General features: G+C 52.4%; 2 protein-coding genes across 3 annotated transcripts; one reads left to right on the top strand and one right to left on the bottom strand.

Annotated features, from left to right (window-relative positions):
- Positions 1-1383: 1383 nt before the first annotated feature.
- On the bottom strand, positions 1384-7896 carry CLTB (clathrin light chain B). 2 transcript variants are annotated; one of them, XM_054642571.2, is made up of 6 exons: positions 7607-7894; positions 5987-6030; positions 4750-4867; positions 4349-4460; positions 3912-3965; positions 1384-3420 (listed from the first exon to the last, which is right to left on the bottom strand). In XM_054642571.2, exons 1-6 carry the CDS (start codon positions 7788-7790, stop codon positions 3249-3251), a joined length of 684 nt encoding a protein of 227 aa, XP_054498546.1. In that variant the 5' UTR covers positions 7791-7894; the 3' UTR covers positions 1384-3248. The 2 variants fall into 2 exon arrangements, with proteins under 2 accessions (XP_054498546.1, XP_054498547.1); XM_054642572.2 differs by lacking the exon at positions 3912-3965 and having other exon boundaries at positions 7607-7896.
- Positions 7897-8021: 125 nt separating this feature from the next.
- On the top strand, positions 8022-22859 carry FAF2 (Fas associated factor family member 2). The gene is made up of 11 exons (XM_054642564.2): positions 8022-8734; positions 14535-14603; positions 15022-15156; positions 15630-15706; positions 16846-16984; positions 18276-18361; positions 18445-18536; positions 19930-20107; positions 20976-21147; positions 21335-21478; positions 22033-22859. The coding sequence occupies exons 1-11, from the start codon at positions 8672-8674 to the stop codon at positions 22213-22215; spliced, it is 1338 nt and encodes a 445-aa protein (XP_054498539.1). The 5' UTR covers positions 8022-8671; the 3' UTR covers positions 22216-22859.
- The last annotated feature ends 250 nt before the right edge of the window (positions 22860-23109 follow it).

The following is a 23109-nucleotide window of genomic DNA, read 5'->3' as shown; positions in this document are numbered from 1 at the left end:
TAAGGCTCACAATCCCTGTCAGACTTGTCCCTGCTTGATGCTGTCACAGGCTGATAAAATTGTGTCTTCTCGGTCATGGTCTGAGGTGTGGTTGTAGTCAGGCAGTGACCAGCATTTGAGAAATGAGCTGCCCATGAGGAGGAACTACTGCTTATGGCTTGGTCCTGGCAGGACAAAGTCCCTAGGCAGCGGGGGAGGCAGTTTGGAAGGTTGTGTGAGCTGTGTAATTAAAATCGGTGAGTAATAAAGTGAATTGCAGCAAGATTCTGACTGATACTGGATTGCAGAGCACTGAGAAGTCATAACTAAACAGTGCAGGGAGAAAAAGGAGTGGGCATGGCTGTCTTGAAGCTGTGGTGATGCAAGAAACAAGACATGAAACTCCCTGTGAAAACAAGCAGGGAACTCACATTTCTGAAATGAGGTCTGGCTGTGTTCTCTGGGATGTGCTGCTCCTTTGGCTGTTCTTGCTGGGGAGTCAGCAACACCTTCTCCAGGGGACCTGCCCTGCCTGTGTCCTGACCAACACAGTCTCACTGTTGGCTTCGGATCATACCAGGGGTTTGGTGATCCACAAGGCTTTGTTCTCCCATGGTAGGGCCACAGAGCTGGGAGGATATGAGGCCAGGGTCTCTGTTCATTGCACTGTGGCTGCAGCAGCTCACACCTGCAGGGGAAGGGGCACAGACACCTCTGCCTGTGCTGAAACACCTCACCCAGCAGCCTGGGCTGCTTCCAGGTGCTCTTCTGTGAGTTGGTGTCTGTGGCCTGAGTCTTTGTAAGGATGGGCTGAGGGGTGAACCCTCTATCTGGATTGTCCTGTCCAGGGAATTGTGCTGGTGGGCCTTGGCAAGGAGAGAGGGAAGGCTCTTGCTCACCAGAGCTGATCTGAGTTGTGAGGGTGGGAAACAAGCCATCACCAGTGCTGAGCAGGGTGAGCTTCTCCTTGGCACAGAGAGCCCAGGGCCTGTCTGCTCTCAACAGCTGCCTGCACAGGACATCCTTCCCAGAGGAAACTGCTTCTGCCTGCCTCACTGGCACCTCCAGCCCAGCCAGTTTGGGGCAGGGGTGTGAGGAGCAGCAGGTGGGCAGATCCATGAGCACAAGCCCTTGGCAGCTGGAGAAAGGTGCAGTGGACAGGGAGCAGCTCAGCCTGCTTGGACAAGCCAGAGCCTGCAGTTCCTAGGGGACAGAGCCAAGCCCTGGTCCTGCTGCCACTGCTTTGGCCCCATCTGAGAACAAACCCTCCAGCCTTCCTCTCACTCCTTTTTTTCCTGTAGGATGTTCTTCCTCCAGCCCCATCCTTTCCACGCAAGGCTTCATGGCTGTAGGTTCTCCTAAACACAGCGTGCATCCCTAATGCAGAAATACAACAGTGCCCTGTAGGATTGGAGATGTTGGTTTATTGTAACAGGTAATTTGGACAGTCACAGATACCAAAGCCGAGGGGATGTAGAACAGCTGTGGGCACGGCTCCCCGAGAGCTGCCCCGGCCTGACATGGAGCACATGGCAGCTGGGGCACCCAGGGGCCCAGCTGCCTGCAGGGGCTGGAGGGACAGAGCACAGGGGGCACATTGTACCCCACAGGTAGCCAGGGGTGCTTCCTGCTGCTCTGCAATGCAAGGCTGAGGCAGGAGCCGAGTCCCCAGGTGTCCTGCAGCACAGCAGAGCTGCCTACGCATGCTGGAGCTCAGGGGGCTGGGCAGGAATGATCAGCCCTATGGGCAGGGGGCACAGTCCCAACACACAACAGCAAGTGATTCCTACACACCCATTTACCTTCCCAGCCCACTGGTGAGATCATGCCCCAGAGCTGTGGGTGCCCAGGCACTCCCCACAGCTGCAGCAGCAGGACTGGTGACATTCTGGCCCTGGAGCCACAGCTGCAGGGCAGGAGAGCTCTGCACACTTGATTTCCAGCTGAGCAGGGCTCTGCAGAAGGGTTCAAGTGAATATTTTGTGGGCTCTGCTCTATGTCCTCCCAAGATGCTGCAAGCCTTTCCCAAGTCCTCAACAGGCCAGACCCAGAGCACCAGCTCAAGGCTGTCCCTCTCCTGCTACCCAGGAGTTGTGCAGGTTCCCAGGACTGGTGCCATCCCTGCCAAGCAGAGGAGGAAAAGTTTGAGCAGGGAGCAGGACTGAGGCATCTCCCCACACTGCCTTAGGTGGGCAAATCCAGGGGGCACAGCAATTGCAGACAGATGTGCAGGTGGTTCTCAGGGCCAGTACAAGCCCCAGCACCAGAACTCTGCCCAACCCTGCTCTTGGCCCCTGGGTTAGGAAGACAGGGGTTTGACCTGCCCCACAGCAGCTAGACCTTCCTACCTCCTTCCCTGCAACTACACAGCCTCCATCTCCCATTCTGGTAGCAAGGGAAGGAGCAGAGCAAAGCCAAAGGTCCCCAAAGCCTGGAATCCCACATTCCCAACTGCTGGTGTTCATGGGGGAAGGAGAGGAAACATCCTGAACACTCCCCCCACAGTCCCTTCCCAGTGGCCCACACCACTGTGCTGCCAGCACTGCAGGATGGATGGGACATGGACGCTGGAGCTGCACCAACTTTTTGGGGCATAGCCAGGCTGGGCAGAGTTCTGATGGGCTTGGGGCAGCCACTGGCAGTCCAGGCCCAACCTGGGCACCTGTACTCACATTCCTCAGTCCCTGCCAGTCTGGCAATGCCATGCTCTAGCCATGCTCCCTGCAGGAGCCAGCAGTGTGGAGACAAGCCAGGGCTGTTTCTCCACCCTCCCAACCCTGCTCCAGCTCTCCTCTAAATCTCATGGGAAAGGCAGACAGCAGCCCAGGATCCCATTGGGATCCCTGCCTCAGGGCGAGGACTGAAGCCTGGACATGGGGCTGCCAGGACAGCTGCAGGCAGGTTTATTCCCAGCACAGGGCTGAAGTGGGGAACACAAGATGGGATATTTTCTGCTCATTTAGCCAGGCCCTCAGACATAAACTCCTGAAGAGCCTGGGCTGGGGCTTCCCCACTAACTCAGCTCTGCCACCCAGTGCCGCTTCCCGGGGAAATGCCACAGTGATTTATAAATAAGTGTAAAAAGAGACCAATGCACCTTTTAAGCAAAGGAAAACCATGGGGAGAGTTATACAACCAGTGACTCGAGCACAGCCAAGGCGCAGATCACGGAGCAGGGGGTGGGAGGCCCTTCCTGGGCCGGCCCCTGAAGCCACCTGGCTCAGTGAGCCCAGCCATGCCCGCTGTGCTCCCGGCTGTGCCAGGCACAGCTAACGGGACAGGGGCGTCTGTTTGAGGGAGATGAGCACCGAGCGCATCCGCGAGACATCCTTGCTCTGCTTGCTGCTCTTGGGGTTGAAGTCACACAGCTGGGCCACCTTCTCCCACTCAGAGCCTGGGGTCTCCTCCTTGGACTCCTTCAGGAATGCTTCCTCCGAGGCCCTGCAAAGATATTGAGGGTTGTCACTGGCAGAGCCCTTTCCAAGGAGATTCTTCCTTCTGTCTTAAAAACCCTCATGTTCCTGCTTCCTGTCCCTTTACTCCAGCTGATAAGCTCAGTGTCCTCTGGGACTGAGAGACACACGATGCTCAAGTCTGCCTTTGGCTGCACTCATCCAAAACATCATTCATCCAGGGGTGCAGGAGTATCTGCCTGCTCCCAAGACTTCACCCCCACAGAGCCATCCCCAAGAAGAGGCATAAGAGCCCATGGCTTTGCATCTTCAACCAGCTCCCACAGAGACATTTCTAGGAGCTCCACTCATCTCCTAAAACTCCACAATTTGGAGACACTCAGCTGCATCATCCTCCCTTTGGTACCTCACCAGGCCAGTACCTCCCAGCTTCCCCCCTTCCCTTGGCTGGGCAGGCAGTGCTGGGGCCGGAACCCCCAGAGCCTTTGGGGCAGGATATGGTCTGTAAGAGGCACATACACGTAGCCAATGACATCGGCGTCCGGCTGCTGGTAAAAGGCTTTGTCAGCGATCCTAGCCCCGGGCACAGAGAGAGAGAGAGTGGAGCGGAGCGGAGCGACAGGCAGCCAGAGGGTTAGAAAGAGAGAACAGAGGGGGTTAGTCCTCCCAAAGAGTCACCCACACACTTCAGCACACCAGGAGAACCTGGAGCCCAACCCTGTCCCCTCTGCGAGCCCCATGCAGGGGCAGGAGGCACTGAGATCCCAGGGTGATCCCAGTGTGGTTCCAGCCAGAGTGGCTCTGCACAGCCACCAGAGCCACTCCAAGACCTGGGGACTCTCCCCTTGCTTGGCAAAGCTCTGTCCCTGCAGGGCTGGACCCCACTATGGGGAAAAAGGCCCTCAAACATCCCAGGAAGGCAGACAGTCCTTTTGGCCATGCTGACCCTGACATACCTGTTGTTTGCTCGGTTCTTCTCCATCTGCTCATTCTGACGCAGGTTCCACTCCTCCAGGTCCTTCTTGGCCTTCTCACGCCATTCCTGCTCAGTCACCTTCGATGCCGCATCTAAGGCCCAAGTGAGACAGAGCCCATCAGCCACTCTGGCACCTGCTGGGTGTGCTGAGCAGCCCCTCAGCAGGCAGGACAGCTGCAGCCCCTCACACCCATCCCCAGTCCCCACCAATACTGGCCAAGAAGCACCACTGCCCCAAGGACAGCAGATCTTTGGCAGGGGCACGAGACATCTCTCTGGGATGCAGCAGGGTCACCAAGAGGTGAGGGACCCCAAGGGCCCTGACTGCCATGTCACAAGGTGCCACAAGCACAGGGGGCTACACATGGCCTTGGGTCTCACCCAGCTCCTCCAGGCGCTTCTTCTGCTCCTCCCTCCACTTGCGGATGCTCTCAGGTTCCTGGGTCAGCCGGTCGGCCTTGGCTATGGCTGCGTAGGCATCCGTGGGGCCGTTGGACTCCTGCAGCACATGAGCACCTCACCATCAGCACCAGTGCTTCCAAGAGCCCAGCCCAGCCACCTCCAAGGGCTGGCAGCAGTCAGGACTCCACACTCCCAGCACTGACAAGCCAAGACAGGAGGTAGGAAGGGTGACAGCTTGGGACATGTGGGACAGTGTTGCCAAAGTGCTGCTCAAGCTGCTCTCCCAGCCTCAGGCCCTGTCACCTGGAGCCTTCCCAGCGATTCCCTCCTTGACTTGCTGCTCACTGCCACCGCAGCTGTTGTATCCTCTGGGCAGCCCCACTGCACAGGGCAGACACGGCCCTTGGAACTGCTCCCCAGGGATTTCTGGTCCTCACTGGGGCCCAGGCAGCTCCGGGACTGAGCTGCTTCCCTCACGTCTGAGTTAAGGGCTCTGCCAGGCCCAGCACCTCCCCTAACACCTTCCACTGGCCACATGCCCAGTCTGACACCAAGCTCAGCAATGGGATTACAGCTTTCTTCCAAGATCCACAATCTAATTAAGTCTGTCCCATTCCTGATGCGATCATCATGCTGTAAACCAGGCCTGGGCAGTGCATATGCCCCACTGCTGGGCACCAAGTGGGGTGAAGGGCTTGTGAGAGGCTGGCACTGCTGAGAGCAGAGCTGGGCTTCAGGCTCCCAAACGGATCTGAGACCCAGGTGGGTCCCCCCAAAAACCCCCAGCCACGGGGCAAGTGGTTTTCATGGGAGATCCAAGTCCCATGGCAGCCCTATTCTGTCTCTGGACTCTGTCAAGAGATGCTCCTGCCTGCCCCAGAGGCCTCCAGAAGCTACCCAGGCTGGAGAGAGGGGACTTCTTGGGGAATGGGCGATTTGTCACCTGCTCTTAGGGCCCAGGCACTCCTTCATGGCACAAGCCACCTGCAAACAGATGTGGGGCAGATCATGGCAGGTGGGACACATCTTCTCTTCAAAGAGAATGGAGCAGCCAGGACTCCCACGGGAGACCCAGACCTTTCCAGGAGCACCGTAGCTGTTCTGCAGCTGGATAGCAAACTCCAGTCAATGTTGGGGGCAGAACAACAGATTGCTGGCCCCACACCCACCCAATCTTCCTTAGCAGCCCTGGGCCAGCAAAAGGCTGAGCTCTCACCTGAAAGACATCTCCATTGACAGTGGCTCCTCCATTCTGGAAACCTGATCAAGAAAAAGGAAGAGAAAAGGAAAAACACAACTATGGCAGCTGCAGGTGATCCCAGAGGGGCTGGTGTTCATGAAACTACATCAGATCAGCTCCTGGGAGTTTGTCTGTGCCTTTTTCAGCCCAGCACACCCATAGCATGACATCCTCCCAGTGTACTGTCCTTGGTGGGATTCAGCAAGCACCTCTCACTCTCCCACACAAACTTCTCCAAGCATTTATGTCTTCATGGTGTTTTCACTGGTATTTAATCTTATCTGAAGATTAGGGAAACTGCTCCAGCACAAAACTGACACAGGCTATTGCTCTGACTGTAGAAACACAACCTGACCAACCCCAACCTGCAGATGGACACAGCTGATCCCAGAGCTGCCGGCCAAGTGCCAAGGCACCTCTCCAGGGACACAGCCCATGGAAACACTGCTTGTGCTCCACCAGGACAGGAGGGCATGCCTGCAGGCCCAGGTTCTTGGAGCTCACCTGGGATGAGCTGCAGGGTCAGGGATGAGCTGCAGGGTTGGTAATGAGGCACCCATCTACCCACACAGCCCCAGAGAGCTGCACACCTGGGGCACAAAGCCAGCCCAGGCAGGGGGCTCTCTGCTGCCAGGAGAGAAGAGGCTTTGAAGGAGTCACGCTCCAAGCCCTGAGCTTTCCCCAGTGACCACAGGGCTCCTCCTGGCCAGCCAGCTGCAGGCACAGACACAGTGCAGCTCAGGCCAGCACTGTCCCCAAAGTGCTCAGCCCCATGACTACACCCAGCTCCAGCCTGTCTAACTGCATTTATCACTGTGGCTGTCAACACCTTTCCAGGCCCAGATCTGCCTCCATGGCCCTTTGTGCAGAGCTCTGCAACCACTGCTCCACAGACAGCGTGAGGAGACCCTGTGGGGCTGGGTTAGGGGAAGGAGTCAGAGCCCTGTGGCAACAGTGCCCCCATGTCCATACAGAGAGCAGATGCCAAAGCCCCTGCAGACTGGAGACAAGAGAGCAGAATTAGCACATTCCACCTGCAGGGCCTGGGACCTGGGGCCTGGGACCACAACGTTCCCAATGGCAATGTCTTCCATTTTGCATCCCAAAGGGCTCTCCTCTCTGTGGGGACAGTGACAAGGCTGTCATTGCTCCTCAGTGCCGCCTGGATGCCTTTTACATTGCCATAGCTGGGAGCACTGAAACATGGAGCCGGGAGTCCATCCAACCCGGAAAACCCAGCACAAGGGGGAGAAACCGCCCCACGGCTGGCACATCCCAACTCAGGATTCACCCCACATCCCCGAGGTTCGAGTAGCCCTTTGGGCACAAGTACAGGCCCAGACGACCCTTGCTAGGATGCCAGCCTGGCCCGCAGGGTCACCCCGCCACCGGCCCATGAGGTGCAGCACAGACTCCATCACCCACCGGGGATGCCGTGCATCCCCCGGGGACCCCAGCCCCGCGTGGATGCGGCCCAGAGGACCCTTCCCTGCCTTCGGGGCAGAAGGGGGCACAGCCCTCCGTTACCCCACAAGGTCGGGAGCCCGCCCGCAGCCAGCGGGAGAGCGGCCGAGCGGCCCCCGCGGGCGTGCTCACCCTGTTCCGGCAGGGCCGCCTGCCCGCCCGGGGCGGCGGCCGCATCGCCGTCGGTCGGCCCGAAGCCCTCATCGTTCTCGATGCCCGCGATCTCGCTCTCCTGCTGGGCCAGAAAGGCGGCGGCCGGGTCCTCCTCGGCGCCAGCGCCCTCAGATGAGGAAAAGAAGCCGAAGTCGTCGGCCATGACCGGCCCACCCGCGCCGCTCCCGGTCCGGCTGCGCGGCTCGGCTGGGCTGGGCCCGACTGTGCCCGGGCGGAGCTGTCGCTGTCACTGCGGCGGCGGGCGGGGCAGCCGCGCTGACATCAGCACCGGGGCGGGCCCGCGGGCGCGTCCCGCCTCTCCGCCAGCCGCCGCGGGCACGGGGAGCCGGGGCTCCCCGCCTGCCTTCCCCGGGGCTCGACTGGCCGCGGTCCCGCCGCGCCGACCCCTCACGCGGGCGCTCGTAGCTGCGGGTGGGAGCGGGGGCCCCTCACAGCCTCCTCCATCTTAGCGGCCGCCGCCATCTTGGGCCCGGCAAACGGGCGGCTCAGCGGGACGAGGGGTGCCGGGCAGGACCCACCCGGCGGGACTAGAGGTAGCGGGCAGGACCCACCCCACGGGACCGGAGGTGCCCGGGCAGGACCCACTTGGTGTCCGGCAGCCCCCACGGTGACGGCAACACAGCCAGCTCCCGGGGGTCTTCGGCTCATATCCCCCCACTCAGGGCCCGCTCCCACAGCAACAGGCTGCGCCCTCATCCCCGGCCTGTTCCGGGAACACCCGAGCAGCCCTTGGCACGCTTCGGAACTCCTCGTTTGTCCGCCGGGAACACCCGAGCGGTGCTCGGCACACTTCGGAACTTTACGTGCGCCCGCCGGGGACACCCGAGAGCGGCCAGCGCCGCCGATGGGATTCGGGCATCTCCGGACAGGCCCTAGAGCACTTCGGTTGTGTCCGGAATGCGGCGCGGCAGTTCCGGCCGTGGCCGATAAACAGCCATTGGCCGCGCCGCGTGGGGCTGGGGTGGAAGTGGGCGACGTCACTTCCGGAGAGTGACGGAGCGGCGGGTCAGAGGCGGCAGCAAAATGGCGGCGCCTGAGGAACGGGAGCTGACGGCGGAACAGACCGAGAAGCTGCTGCAGTTCCAGGTGCCGCGTCCCGGGGGCCCGCGCCGGCCGGCGGGAGCGGGGGAGGCAGTGCATGGACACGGAACGGGCTGAGCTGGGCCCGCCCCGCCGGCGCTGGGGGGTAGGGGGCTCACGGAGCCGGATAGGCCCGTCCTGGAGTGGGGTGTCGAGCTGGGCATGAGGGGACGGTGAGAGAAGAGACACCTGTGGTCCCAGTCCTGGCCGGGGTGAATGAGATTTCTGTGCCCCTAACATTTCTTTGGGGCGATGTTCTGTCATCGCTAATTGAGAGGTGGCTGCTCAGTACACTCCTAGCAGGAAAAACTCTTTGGTAAGTCCCGGCCATTTTAATTAGTCTGAAATTTTTCCTTGTCGTAGCTGGACAGCCTTTCCTGGCACCGAGGCAGAGTTATCCAGTGGGTTTCTGTGGAACATGGTTCCTGCCCCTCACGACTGGGTAACGCCGCTGGAGACTGTAATGATCTAATCTATATCTGCTACACAACTCTGGCAAGGTCGCTTAACCTTTGCTTTGCGAGGCCTGGGGCTGTGTGGCAGATGAATGATCATAAACACAGTCTGAAGATGTGGTTAACTGGGGAGAAAACAGTGCTGGGCAGCTGAAATTCCTAGGGTTGCTCAGTGATGAGTAACTAAATGTGCTGAGCAATGAAAATTACCTTCAGGTGTCTTGGGTTTGTTTCTGAGCTGTAGGACATCCCTTGGATTGCAGTTCTTTTACAAATCCCGTGATTACTTTTAAGAGTGCTTTGTCCGCTTTTGTTGCTTTACATTATTTTTTTAAGGCTGTACATTGAAAGTTTGGTGTGATGTAACTGTAGATTTAAAAGGACTCAGAGGCATCTGGCCCTGCCTTCCCCAGATGATCCAGTGCAGGTATTCATCATTCCACTCATTGCCTTCCCAAGCCTTCACCTGATTCACAGCCCCCTGACTTAATTACTGTGCTGAGCTGTTTTCCCATGACTGGACCTGGGAGGAAACTTGTTTTCCAGATGTTTTCTAAGTCTCCTGCAGACTGAGCTCTTTGGGCAGTCAGATTGAATACAGACAAAAGGCACAGAGCAGTGACAGCCATTGCTGTCCCTGTGCTGCCTCTGAGTAGGTGAGGGTTTTGTACATGTAAATGTCCCATTCTCTTGCTGTGAGAGATCCTGGTTCTTGCTCATCTGCTTGATCTGGACAGGTAGCACTAGCTGCTCTCACCACTGCCTCTGCTGCTGTTTTCAAAGCCCTGTGGGCAGCTGTGAAGTGAAATAATCCTGTTTCCCAATGCTCCCTGGTGTTGTCATGGACAGAGCGCTGCCAGGGAACCAGAAGGAGGGATTCATACTTTAGTCCAGCTTCCTGTCAAGCTCTGGTTTGAGGCACAGAGAAACACTCCTCAGGCTGTCAAGGGGAGACATTTTTTCACTTAGACCACTGCTGTGCAGAGCCAGATGTGAAAGCTGTGGTCCAGAAGGCTTGGATACCAGCCAGGATCCTCCCTCTTCTGGGGTGTGTTGGATCAGCTTTCTCCAGGGCTAATGACGGCCCCCACTGTGATTCCTTCTCCTCTGATGTGTCCCACCTAGCTGAGAAGGGCTCAGGTGTGAGTCCTGCTGCTTCCTCAAAAGTAAATCAGTCCACTTGGAAGAGATTTTTTTTCCTCAGACTCCAATAGGAAGAATGAGGTGTTTGGAGAGATTAAGTAAGTGTCATTAAAATAATTTGTACATTGCTACAAGTCAGCTTGGAAAGCCTTCAGGGATCCCTGCTGACTTTGCTGGGAACAAACATTTCAGTGTTTTCAAGGATGATTTCACACTTTGTGATGTGCCATCATAAGTAGGCTGTGCAGCATTCCATGGTGACAGAGCACTGCCCTTCCACAGAAGGTTCTGTCCCCCTGCACTGTGCTGAGAGCAGCAGAGCACACCAGGAAAGAAGGCAGGATGACAAGGATGAGGTAAGGAATAGTAGAAGGCCCTCAGTGAAATAGAGAGCCAAAGGGAGGGAAGCATTGAGCAAGGACTGCTGTTCACCTAGCAAACAGCTCTTTGGGGTGAAATGCTGTTGCCCTGAACTGTTTATCTTGCTCCTGCTGGAGAGTGCACCTTTCCAGGCAGAGGTGAATGTGCTCTCCTGTCCTGCCTGAGCTGTTGGGCACAGCTCTGTGTTAGTGCCTGCTCTGCATTAATCCCACTGCTGTTTGTGTGCTGGGTTCTGGAGTGCTCATACAAACAGCTTTGCTGGCAGAAAGCTGAAACCAGCAGCTTCCTTCTCGTGGGCAGGGCTGGGACAGGGCAGCTCTCTGCACCATGCTGGGGCAGGTTAGTAAAGGAAAAAAAACAGTAAAGAGAACTGGGATAAACTTGAAATGAAAGCAACAAAGCCTCTTGCATGCTTTCAGCCTCCCATTTACTGCCAGAGAGCTGGCTAATAATGTAAGGGAATAAAAGCATCTAAATTTTTCATCTGTCAAGACCTCGCTGTCCTGACATTTGGAGAGAGAAGTTTGCTGTGAACAGTTTGGGAAAGCTGTGGAGATGTGATTCATTTGGGAGATGGAAGAATCAGAAGAGCAGCTTTTCTAGGATCTGGTTATTGATCTGTGCCCATTACACTTGGGCTGATGTCTGATATTGTAATATGCTAATGTAAAGTAATGGAGTGTTATTTGCAAGAGAGTTGGCACTCATAATCTCTGACTTCAGCTGGGGAAAACAGAATGCTCAAGGCTGGATATGGCTCTGATTTAGGGGAAGGAGGAAACATGAAACTCCAGGCAGCTTTCCCACTCAGTGAATCAATCAAAACCCTCAGAAAGGCATTTGCTGTAATATGCAATGAGAAACTCTTGGTTCAGGTGTTTTTCCAGTTAGAACTCATATGTTCTTTACCCTTGGAAAGTAATTCTCTGGATTTGGCAGTGGGCTGGGAAGTAAGAGCAGTGCCAGGCAGTGCTGTGGAATTGCATCTCCTGTGCTGTGTTTCAACATCAGAGCGGATCTGTAGAGGCGACGCTTTCGTAAGTCCAGTTTACAACCTTTGTCCACTCAGGGTATTCCTTCTACTTTTGAAGCATGAAATTGCACTTTCCACTGCTTCAGTATTGAGAAGATTCTGAGCAGTCTCAAAGGTGAGAGATACAAATCATTACCTCCAGCAAAAGCTTCCTTATGCTTTACAATAACACTCTTGCTTTGTGTGGTGGTCGAGAAGGCACTATTGAACTTTTCTGGCATTTGTGGAATTTAATATTTTGTTTTAGAAATATTAGCCACTGTGTTGAGCTTGGATTTATTTGAAGGTTTGAGAGTGCTGGTTTAATGGGACTAATTTTAACTACTTGTTATGTCTGTAAGATCCATGCTCTTGGATGGCAGCTAATAAGAGATGAGAGCAGCAGGGTTTGAAGATGCTGGTTATTCTCTTAGCCCTGATGATACTAAGAATGTGCTGGTTTGCCATGTGTGTAAGTTTGCAGCTGATCAAAGTTTACCAGAGATGCTGAGGCAGTGGAAATAATGTGGAGTTTCAAGTTTCTGATCTGTTTCCATGACTTGGCGAAGCAGGGGCCCTAGGAATGCCCTGGGGGTGATAATGACCAGTATCAGTGTTTGCCAGCGAGAGTTGTCTGAAGTGGCAGTTGAACTGTGGTCCTGCCATTCCTTCCATCGGGTGTGGGTCATTCTGAGCCCTGCTGTGTCTCCCAGAGCATGGTGGAGCTGTGGTGTATCCAGTGGAGCACATCACAGTAGCAGCCAGCAAGGTGCTGAGTGTTAAAAGCTGCCTCTGCCGGCAGCTGTTCCTGCAGCGTTTAATTGTTCAGCCTCATTGATCAGACAAGTGGCAGGAGCTGTTGGAGTGGCTTTGTCACTTCTGCTTTGAGTTGAGAGCAGCTGAATTAAGATGCTAAGAAAAAAAAAAGTAAAAGGAAATTCACCTCCCTGGAGAGCTCGTGTAGAAGACTGAGAAGTGGCTAGAGCTGCCTGTCACTGTGGTGGCGGTCAGAAGGGTGGAGTTGGCTGGCTCTGGTGTCTCTGTGGAGCTCAGATGGTCTTGCAAATGCTGCAGTGTTTCAGTGCTCATTAAATGCTTGTTGATAGCTCTGCTGCTTTCTGACCTAAAACTGCAGAAGAATTTTGCATAATTTAAAAAGGAGAGAATGCTTGGTGATGTTCTTAGTGCTCACAGATAATCCAGGCATTTAGAGACAAAGGTGTAAATGAGTTTTTGAATCTTGTAAACTTTGTGAACACCACCAGAATTTCCAGAATATTGGGGAGTGGTGATCAGAAGACTTTCAAGGCTCTGGAATAAACACATTGTGACTCCATTGTAAAATCAATTAATTGAGTAGATTGCAGGTGCCTTTAATGGTGTCCTTATAAAAAGACACTGAAGTGCCTGCTGTAGAAATTCAGGTTGAAAAAATAAAGTTAGAATGCAAAATAAATTTAATAAAAAATAAAGTCAGGAAACAAACCCTAAATTTTACTCTGCAAAGCACATCTTCAAAGAAAGATAGCTAAATGTAAACATTAAATGGTGAAACTGATAATCAAAGGTATTCTAGCAGCAACAGCTGAGGAGTCCACTGAGCTTTATTTCTTCTATGAAATCCTGTTCTGCAGTGTTCCTTTGCAAGGCTTGCTGCAGACTTACTTTTTAATAAATATTTATACACCACTGAACAGTGACTTGAAGTGCTTTTTTTTCTGAACTTCTGCAGTCACAATGCTTTCAGCAGTCTCATTGGGTCTGTACAGCAGAATGAAACAATGACTTTTGCCCAGTAGATAGGAGAGAAGGTGGTGATCTGGAGACTTGGTGAGAAAGAAGCCAAGAAATGCTCAAAAGTTTGAACTGAGCCCAGAGATTGAATAGGGCATTTGTCCACAGTGTTTGTTACTCGGGTGGAAATGGCATGTGGAATGTATGAATGAGGGCAGGGGGAGGAATACATGCACCATCCTTCTTCAGTAAAAAAAAAAATTCCCTGCATTCTTGACTGGTCAGCCTGTCAGGAGCCCGTCAGGGGCTTTTCAAGAAAGCAAGGAAAACATCTGCTGAGCCTTAAAGCAAGTGCAGTGGGGAGAGATGTTTCTGTGGCACAGTGACAGGGGTGTTCTCTTCAGCAAACGTTTGTCTCTGTTCAGGAGATACTGATGTGGCTCCCTGTAATAAACAGACACAATTGTTTGATCTCCTGTGCAGAAATTCTGATTGGCACAGGGCTAAAATACACCCAGTGGCTTTGAGGTTTGTCAGTGTGTTTGGGCTTTTTCTGTTTCAGGCCCTGTGTTGGACTGTTCCTGCTTTTTTTACTACACTGTTTACTATGCTTTTTTACTTCCCCTTTGGTGCTGGGAACATCACCTTCAGTAATGCCTGGCTTGTTTTGGTTTTAGTTTCTGTTTATGCTGGCAGTGAGTGGAGTAACAGTCATCTTGACTTTTCAGAAATGCTTTGTCAGTATTTTGAGTTCAAGATGATGTTTGAGGACATTGGCCCAGCACATCTTTTCAGAGTGGAGCCTGTGGGCAGAATTGTGTTAAACCCTTGACTGTGCTGAGTGCTGTTGTAGTGACAGACCTTGGGCACACTGGGAGTTGGCTGGTGCTGGAAGAGTGCAAAGGCCTGTTTGAGGCCTCCTGTGTGTTTGCAGGTCACTCTGCTCCTCAACTCAGAGCAGGGCACTTGAAAACATTGTGGTAATGTGTTGTGGTAACTGCCACCATGTGCTCGTGCCTTGTTAAGAGCAGTCAGGATGCAGCACTTCTGGCACTCATCTGCTTTTATTCTCCTTCTTTAGGACTTGACTGGCATAGAGTCCATGGACCAATGTCGCCACACACTGGAGCAGCACAACTGGAACATAGAGGTACCACTGAAAATGGGACTTGCAGCACTTTCCAAGTCCCTGGATTAAATGCAGCCCTCTGTGGGAGGAGGGGCCCTACCAGTAAGATTAATCTGTCCCCCCTGGATTTACCCAAGTAGCTCTTTAGAGCTGTATCTCCACACACCTGCAGAGCTGGTTTCAGCCAAACACAGCAGACTTGTTATGGCTGTGAACAATCCCTTGACTGGCACAGGATGTGGCCTCCCGTGGAGCCTGTGTGCTGGCTGCCATGGAGAAGGCTTTCCACATGGAAAAGAGCACTGGGGGTTCCTGTTTGTCAGGAGTTGTGCTTATCCAGTGCCCTGGGGCTGTGGACAAGTAATACCCACTGTCGCTGTCCAAAGTATGAAAACCATAAAATGCCTGAAACCTCCCTTTGCTGTTTCTTATGTCAAAGGCAGCTGTGCAGGACCGACTGAACGAGCAAGAAGGTGTCCCAAGTGTCTTTAATCCTCCTCCACTGCGGCCGTTGCAGGTCAATACAGCTGACCACAGGATCTACAGCTACGTTGTCTCAAGGCCACAGCCAAGGGCAAGTTATCTTACTTGGATTTGTCCTGCTTCTTGGCTGACTCTCTGTGAATACAGAACTTGGAAGCAGCTAAAGAAATAGTTTTCTTTGCATGCTGTTATCTCCTTTCTAAATATTTTATCTTACAAAAACAAAATGTAGCGCTATTCCTTCAGTTTCTGTTACTGCTGTGGAGATTTTCTCCATGCTGTGATTCACAGTATGAGGACATTTTTTTTTTCTTTTGTCATAGACTGTCTTGTTGTGGTGTAGTAAAGCCTTTTGATCAGTGAAATTGGAACAAAGGACTGTCCCCTCCATGTGACAGTGATAATGTTTTTCTTTTTAGAGCCCCCCTTAAATGTGTATTAACTAGAATACAGAATTACTTTCATTAATGCTTTACAAACAAATTTGAACGAGCACCTGTAAGACTTGGGGCTGTTAGTCTTTTTGTATAGTTAAGAAAATTAATTCCTTATTTGTAATTGCAGGGCCTGTTAGGATGGGGTTACTACTTCATAATGCTTCCATTCCGATTCACCTATTACACATTACTTGATATATTTAGGTAAGTCCTTGTTTGTGCTGACTCACTTATTGACTGCATCAGGGAACACACTAGCTCGGATTTGGCTGGATCTCTGTCACTTAGATCTTTAAGCCTCATGGCAGATTTTCCATTTGTTTCCTTAACTGGCATTATCTGTGGCCTTGTAAATTCCTGTGCTGTTCAGGAAGAAATAAATCTTGTTGCAGAGCACCTTGCAGCTCTGTAAATGAAGTGTTTAATTGGATCTCTAACTCCACTCAGCCTTATAGTCTGAGTGCCACACAAAGGGGTAGCAAAACAGTGTCCAGCTGTTTGGTATTCTTGGACAAACATCAGAGTCATGTCCCATTGGGCTGGGCTGCAGATTAACCTGCCCTAATTCCTGGATGTTATATGGCAAAACTCAAACTGGAAACACCTCTGCTTTATTCCCTTTGGTGTCAATTGCCTCTTCTCCCTTTACTGCCCCAAAGCACTGATTCTTGTCTCCTTTACAGCATTGATAGAGGGAAAAGGGAATGGTAGTGGTGGTAAATAGCCAGCAGTCCTGCCATCTGCCTGGTTTGGCAGTTTCCCTGTTGTATTACTTTTTTTCCCCATTAAAGACATTTCCAAAGTTCAGTGCATCTTCTGTGCATCAGTAGAACTAAACAGCACTGATATTTGCCTTGCAGTGAAGCTGTTTCAGCTTCAGAGGAATGACAGTTTCACAGGATTCATAGTGTAATGTTCTCTTTCTGCAACTCTTTGTACATTGGAATTGTTAGTTCTGGATTAGCAGAAATGCAGTTTTCAAAGTTATCTGGACAAAACCGTGTGGCTTTTAACAGCCCATCTTTGACTGAATTCTTCAAACCTCCTACTGTTGGTGTGGCTTATGCCTGATGCTTCAGAGGAAGCTGAAGCTGTTTAATCACACAGAACTCGGATCCTTACTGATCCCTGCCATGAGATGAATCTTCACTGGGGGCTGGTTCTGCAGCAGTGGTATCAGTTTGGAGCGGGTGCCAGTTTAGGTTCAGATTATAAATGTTCAAGGGTCTCAGCTATGACTTTTTTCCCCTTTATGAATCCCAGTGACTTATCTGTAGAAAAGAAAACCTGTGCCTCAAGAAGTCAGTGAGCTGAATTTGCAGTGTCCTTTGCTTCCTTCCTAGGTTTGCTCTGCGTTTTATACGCCCCGATCCTCGTAGTCGGGTCACCGACCCAGTGGGTGACATTATTTCGTTTATTCATATGTTTGAGGAAAAATATGGGAGGATACACCCTGTCTTCTACCAGGGAACTTACAGCCAGGTCAGTGTCATGTCTTGGTGCCTAGGTCCTGGGGTCTGGTGATTTTGCCACATGGTATCAGGGCCTACATGGCAAAATTGGTTTTCATCTACAAGCCCAGCATTTATCCCCAAACTCTCTTAACAGGGTAATGGAGAGCTAGTGAACAAGTGTATTGGGAAACCAGTGTCTGCCAGGCTTGATGGTTTGCCAAGCCTGCAAAGTTGGAAAGCAAAGCTACTCTGGCTGTTCCTCGACCGTCTGTGTGTCTCTGTAGCCGACAGCTTTTCTTTGTAATCCTGCCTTTGTTTTTATAAACTGGTGTGCTGTGCCAGAGTCTGTCCTTCTGTTCACCAAATTGGGATTAACTGCCTGGGCTTGTATCACAATGCAACTTCACAACAGTTCAGGGCCTCAAAATTGAGAGGGAGCCCCTAAGAAATTATGGGAGGCGAGTGTGCCATATATCAGATCTGAGGGGGCTCTCTGTAGAAGAGGGATATCCCCCTGGACACTGCCTCTTGCACAGCTGCTCTCAGCCTGGCCAAGGGAAGGGTCTCCTGCAGAGCATCCCATCAGACATTGGATCAGCACTGCTTCCCAAGTGCCTGGGGAAAAACTGTCCGTGCCTGTCTGCTCCACACTGCACAGTGATGGAGCTCACCGCCTCTGCAGCTCTTTTAGGCTCCTCTGTCATTCCTGGAATCCAAACTCAAGTAATTGTGGAATGATTAGGCTACCAAAACTCAGTGCCAGTAAAACAGGGAGCATATTGTGCACTTATCCTGTGGTCTTGTTAAAAATGCTCCTGGGTGGGTGGAATCCAGACACTAAAGATGTGGAAAGGGAGGGATTCTTTTCTCTGTTGTCTGGTTTTTGGGAGGCCTGCAGCATTATTTATTACCTGTTTTAATAGAATTTTCGTTTGGTGTGGTCTGAAGATTGTGTCCTGTGCAGGCTCAAGGGAAAGCTCAGCCTTGGCCACTGTGAGTCCAAGGAGTGAAGGAGGTTCTTCACTGCTAGCTGAGTCTGGTGAGGCAGCTGAGGTGTCAGTCCCTGTCATTGCCTACCCAGTTTCACTCTGAGTTCAGTGTTCCCCAAAGCCACATCCTGAGAGGATATGAGAGAACACCACTGTAGCCCTCTTAAAGAAAGGCTCATTTAGAAGGTCTGGCAGGTTCATCCTCCACTGCTGCTTCACTAAATCCACTCCAGTGGCAGAGTAAAGGCCTGGGTCACCCAGGCCTTGTGGGTGCTGCATTCCCCTTGCCCAGATCCTGTGTAACTCGACCTGCTCTGCTCTTTTGCCAAGGCACTGAACGATGCCAAGCGGGAGCTGCGCTTCCTGTTGGTTTATCTGCACGGGGATGACCACCAGGACACAGATGAGTTCTGCCGGTAGGTAGCAGAGTTTCCCAAATTGTTTTTCAAACTGTATTTGAAATGCTGCTTCCCTCACGTGGTCTCTTCTCATCCCCCAGCAATACACTGTGTGCACCTGAGGTCATCACCCTCATCAACACTAGAATGCTCTTCTGGGCTTGCTCAACCAATAAACCAGAGGGATACAGAGGTGAGTGTGTCCGTCCTGGGCTTTACCTGTCCCCTCCTGTCTCTGGAACAAGCCAGATGCTCTTTGGCAGATTTACACATGTAAAACACTCTTGTCTATTTGCACAAAATACAACAGATTTCAGGATTGCTTGGGAAAATACATGTGTTGGTTTCCTGGGGTATCTCAAAGGTTTGGATGCCAAGGAAATACATTCTGATCTTCACCTCCACCGTTCTTTGTTTCTGGGCAGCTGTAGTTCTGTGTTCGTTGCTGTGGGCATTTAGGCTGCTTTCAGTGCCTTGTCTCAGTGGGAGTTGGTGGGTGTGTGCTGGGAATAAACTGAGTGAAGAAACAAGTATCCAACTAGATCTGTCCTTAACCCTGCCTCCTGTGATGCCTGAGGCCAGGAAGGACTTGTTAGGTGCATTTTTTCCCTTTCTGAGACAGTCACCTTAATCCACAACCAATCTCTGTGTCTCCTCAAAAGCCCACAGTGTTTGAGAGCTGTTGATAATCTGGCCAGACAGCAGTTTGGTAAGGATTTGCTGCAAGTGGAGCCTTTTCCTAAAGTTCTGTTCATGGCTCCTGTGTTGTTTCCACCATTTCTGCTTCATGGTCAGGAAAATGCTACATCTGGGTCAGTCTGGGCTCCATAGTTCTGCTCCCAGTTATCAACAACTTGAGAGAACAGCTCTCTGAGGAGGCAATCTTTGACTAATTCCTGTTTTATTGCTGCAATGCTTTGGAGTCACAGCCTGGGAAGGAGAACTGGAAGGGATCATGACCTTCCATGAAATCCCTGAGCTGCTCTGATTCTGTTTGGGGGGCTCCATTGGTAACAGAGGCTCCAAGTTGCATGATGTTCCATGTGTGTTTCCAGGAGGGGATCAACAGCCATATATGAACAGTAGCTTAAGCACATCATCTGTTCCATTCCCTGCTTCAGACAGAGCCTGCCTCCAGCAGAGCCAGCCTAACTTTGTTCAGAAATGTTCAATGTGGACATACTGCCATCTCCCCCATGACAGTTTCTTCCAGAGTCCAACCATCCCTAATCACCTGAGCAAATGCTTGTCCCGTGTTTCTTTTCCTGCAGTTTAAACCCATGGCTTTGTCCATTTTCAATGGGCATTCAGAGCCATTTACTTCCTTCCTGCTTGAGTTAGAAGAGCCTTTTTTGGTTATTTGAAAGCTTGGGTTTTTTCCCATCAGTCTTTGTGCTCCCAAAGCCATTTCCTCCCTTTGCTAACTTACAGGGTTTAATTTTCAAAACGGAGCCTGAGGCCTTTTTTGCCTTGGAAAAGAGAACATCTGGGGAAGGTGCTTTCCTTGGCCCTCAGTGATGGGGAGCCCTTGTGCTGTACCCTTGGTGGCCCTCGTGTCAGGGGTGGTGACGTTTGTGCCCGTTCAGTGTCGCAGGCCCTGCGGGAGAACACGTACCCGTTCCTGGCCGTGATCATGCTCAAGGACCGCAGGATGACGGTGGTTGGGCGGCTGGAGGGCCTCATCCAGGCTGATGACCTCATCAACCAGCTGATGTTCATCATGGATGCCAACCAGACGTACCTGGTGTCCGAGCGCCTGGAAAGGTACGGTGGGACCAGAGCTCCAGCAGCACAAACCGTGCTGAGGCAGGCTCTGCTCTGTCCCCTGCCTCCCCCAGACATCGTGTGTAGGCACATAGCTCAGCACCTCCCGTTCTGTAACACAGCCCATGGGCTCTCCTCTTACCAGGGGCACCATCAGTCCATACATTCAGGCCATCTTATAGCCAGGGAGCCAGATGTGTTGCACACACAATGCCACCACTGAAAGGTGGATGTGAGTACTCTGTTCTCTGCAATTGGAGCACACCTTTGGCATGCTGGAGCTTTGCAGGGAAAGCTTGGAAAATAACCAGTAGGATCCAAGTGGGAGCTGGTGTCCACAGCTGTGTGCTGCTGCCTGGGCTGGCTGTGCTGAGCTCTGGCTGCTTTTCTGGTGGGGCCTCACAAGTCCCTGGTGACTCTTAGGGATGTACAGGTTGCATCCAAAACAGGATCCTACCATTTGACTTCTGTCTGTCCCTTCTCTGCCCCATGCCCTGTGTGGGGACCCAGTAACACGTTCCAGTTTATGAAATGGGCAAGGAATTACTTGAAGGAGATGAAACCAGGAAGAGTCTCAGATATGAGGCAGGAATCTTGGGCATTGTTCTTGTGCTGTCTGTCAGCTCTGCCAACCTGCAGAGGTTCAGAAGCCTTTTAAAGGGCTACCCACCCTTGGGAAGCAGTTTGATTGTGAGGGACTGTGGGGACCTGGCTTGGCCTTTTGGGAGCTTGTGGTACCCCAAGGCGTTACCTGCTGTGTGCTTCTATGAGTTGGAGGCTGTCCCTGCACCCTTGGGCCTGCCCTCAGCCTGCCATCCCCTCCCTTCAGGGCCTGTTAGCCCTGACCACTTCCCACTCGTGTTTGCAGGGAAGAGAGGAACCAAACCCAAGTGCTGAGGCAGCAGCAGGACGAGGCGTACCTGGCGTCCCTGCGTGCGGACCAGGAGAAGGAGCGCAAGAAGAAGGAGGAAAGGGAGAGGAAGAAGAAGAAAGAGGAGGAAGTGCAGCAGCAAAAACTGGCAGAGGAGAGGCGGCGGCAGGTGAGAGCAGAGGGATTGCAGGAGGGGCTGCAGTGTCCTGTGGGATGCCTGGCCTGCAGTGGGAATTGCTTACCTTGCTTGGGGCTTCAGCATTCCCAAGGCTCCTGGAGCAGCTGTGCTGCAGGGGACAGGCACAAAGGTCAGCTGGGTGCACAGCCATTGCTCCTGCTCCCTCCTTGCCTTGCAGACACTGCAGGAGGAGAAGGAGAGGAGGTCAGAATGCCTTCCTCCAGAGCCACATCCCGATGACCCAGAGAGTGTCAAGATCATTTTCAAGCTGCCCAACGATTCCAGAGTGGAGCGGCGATTCCACTTCACACAGTCACTGACGGTGAGCTTGGGGCAGAGCTGAGGGGCATTCCAGAACACAGGGGTAAAGAGACTTGCAGGTGGCTTTTTTCCCTTGGACTTGCCAAATGGTGACCTTTGCTGAGAGCCTTGACAGTCAGAGCTGCTCCTTGGTAAGGAGAGTGCTATAGGGCCTGGTTCCACCAGCTTGGAAGAGCAGAAAAAGTGGCAGAAGCTTTTTTGCCTCCTGAAAGAGAGGTGGAAGGTGTCTCTGCCCATGACAGAGCAGAGTGGGACTAGATGATCTTTTGAGTCCTTTCCAACCCTTAACATTCTATAATTATATAGAATATATAATTTCTATTATAATTCCACTGCTCCCTATGAAATAAAGGTGTAGGAAGAGTCAAAAGTGTCTGGTATTCCCAGTGCTCTGTGCCAAGCCCAGTTTCATGTGTGCCAAGGAAATGGCTGTCTCAGGTCTACAGTGCAGTGATGGTGCAAATTTGGGAGCCTTCCCCCACGAGATGCCAGGGATTCACTCTGGCTGTGTCACTGCTCCCCCAGCTGGCAATTATTTCTGTGCTTCTTTCCTAGGTGATCCACGATTTCCTGTTCTCCTTGAAAGAAAGCCCTGAGAAGTTCCAGATTGAGGCCAACTTCCCTCGCCGTGTCCTGCCCTGCCTCCCTACAGAGGAGTGGCCCAACCCCCCGACGCTGCAGGAGGCGGGACTCAGCCACACGGAAGTCCTCTTTGTGCAGGACCTCACGGACGATTGACACTTCCTTTTGGTTTTGTTTTTGTTTGTTTTGTTTTTTCGTTTGGTTTTTTTGTTTTGTTTTGTTTTTTTTTTTCCAGAAGACACAAAACGGAAAGAGAAATTCATATTATTATTATAATACAATATTTTTTTTAAAAGACTGTGTACAAACGAGGGATCAGAGACCACATGGCCCGTGCCAGCCGTGCTCCGTGTGTGCGCTGGCGAGAGGACACACGGCCATCCCCTGCACCGGGGGGGCACACAGGGGGGAGCTGCTGTTGCCCCTCTGCCCTCCCTGGGGAGGAACAGGAATGGCAGCTCTTGGTAATTATTGCTTTTATTGATGACAATAATAATAAAACCCCAGCAACCCAACATCTTGTGAAGATTTGATACTCTGCTGCTCCTGAGAGACACAAGACTGAGCACCGGAACGTGCTGGGATTGGGGTGGGGGGAAAGGGCTGGACAGACTCTCTTCAGCTTCCCTCTGTGTATAAATACTGTTCTTTTAATATTTCTCTTGCTTTGTAATGACCAAAGGAGATTGGGGTTGACTATAGTATTAACTTTTTGATAAAGAGCTGGTTCGATTCTTACCCATGTGGGGCCTTGCCCAGGGTTCTTAGCCTGCGTAGTGTAATAAACTCTGCCTCTAGCATGTCTGTGCTGCTGCTTTCTGCCCCTGCCCAGGGAGGGGGGCAGCTGCTGTGGGGGCACTCAGCTTCTGGTCTTACACATGGAGCTGCTGTATGAGATGAGAGCGTGCCCAGCACGGGGGATGGCAGGGCTGGGGCTGCTGCTGTGGCATCAGCTCTGGCCTCAGGGAGGGAGGGAGCTGATGAGGCTGGGTCAGCCCTCGTGGAGCAGGTGGGAGGTGGAAATGGTGTGGGAGGTGAGTGTAAGGCTGG

This window comes from Agelaius phoeniceus, chromosome 15 (assembly GCF_051311805.1).
Source record: "Agelaius phoeniceus isolate bAgePho1 chromosome 15, bAgePho1.hap1, whole genome shotgun sequence".
NCBI lineage: Eukaryota > Metazoa > Chordata > Aves > Passeriformes > Icteridae > Agelaius > Agelaius phoeniceus.
This window is presented reverse-complemented; position numbering and strand designations above follow the sequence as displayed.

Excerpts from the sequence above, each read along its gene's own strand:
- CLTB (XM_054642571.2), bottom strand. The coding sequence starts at position 7,790 with ATGGCCGACGACTTCGGCTTCTTTTCCTCATCTGAGGGCGCTGGCGCC. Across the intron at positions 4,868-5,986 it reads TCAATGGAGATGTCTTTCAG|GAGTCCAACGGCCCCACGGA; the intron begins GTGAGAGCTCAG and ends CATGTGCTGCAG. Across the intron at positions 3,966-4,348 it reads AAGAACCGAGCAAACAACAG|GATCGCTGACAAAGCCTTTT; the intron begins GTATGTCAGGGT and ends GCCCGGGGCTAG.
- FAF2 (XM_054642564.2), top strand. The coding sequence starts at position 8,672 with ATGGCGGCGCCTGAGGAACGGGAGCTGACGGCGGAACAGACCGAGAAG. Across the intron at positions 18,362-18,444 it reads GACACAGATGAGTTCTGCCG|CAATACACTGTGTGCACCTG; the intron begins GTAGGTAGCAGA and ends CTCATCCCCCAG. Across the intron at positions 18,537-19,929 it reads TAAACCAGAGGGATACAGAG|TGTCGCAGGCCCTGCGGGAG; the intron begins GTGAGTGTGTCC and ends GTGCCCGTTCAG.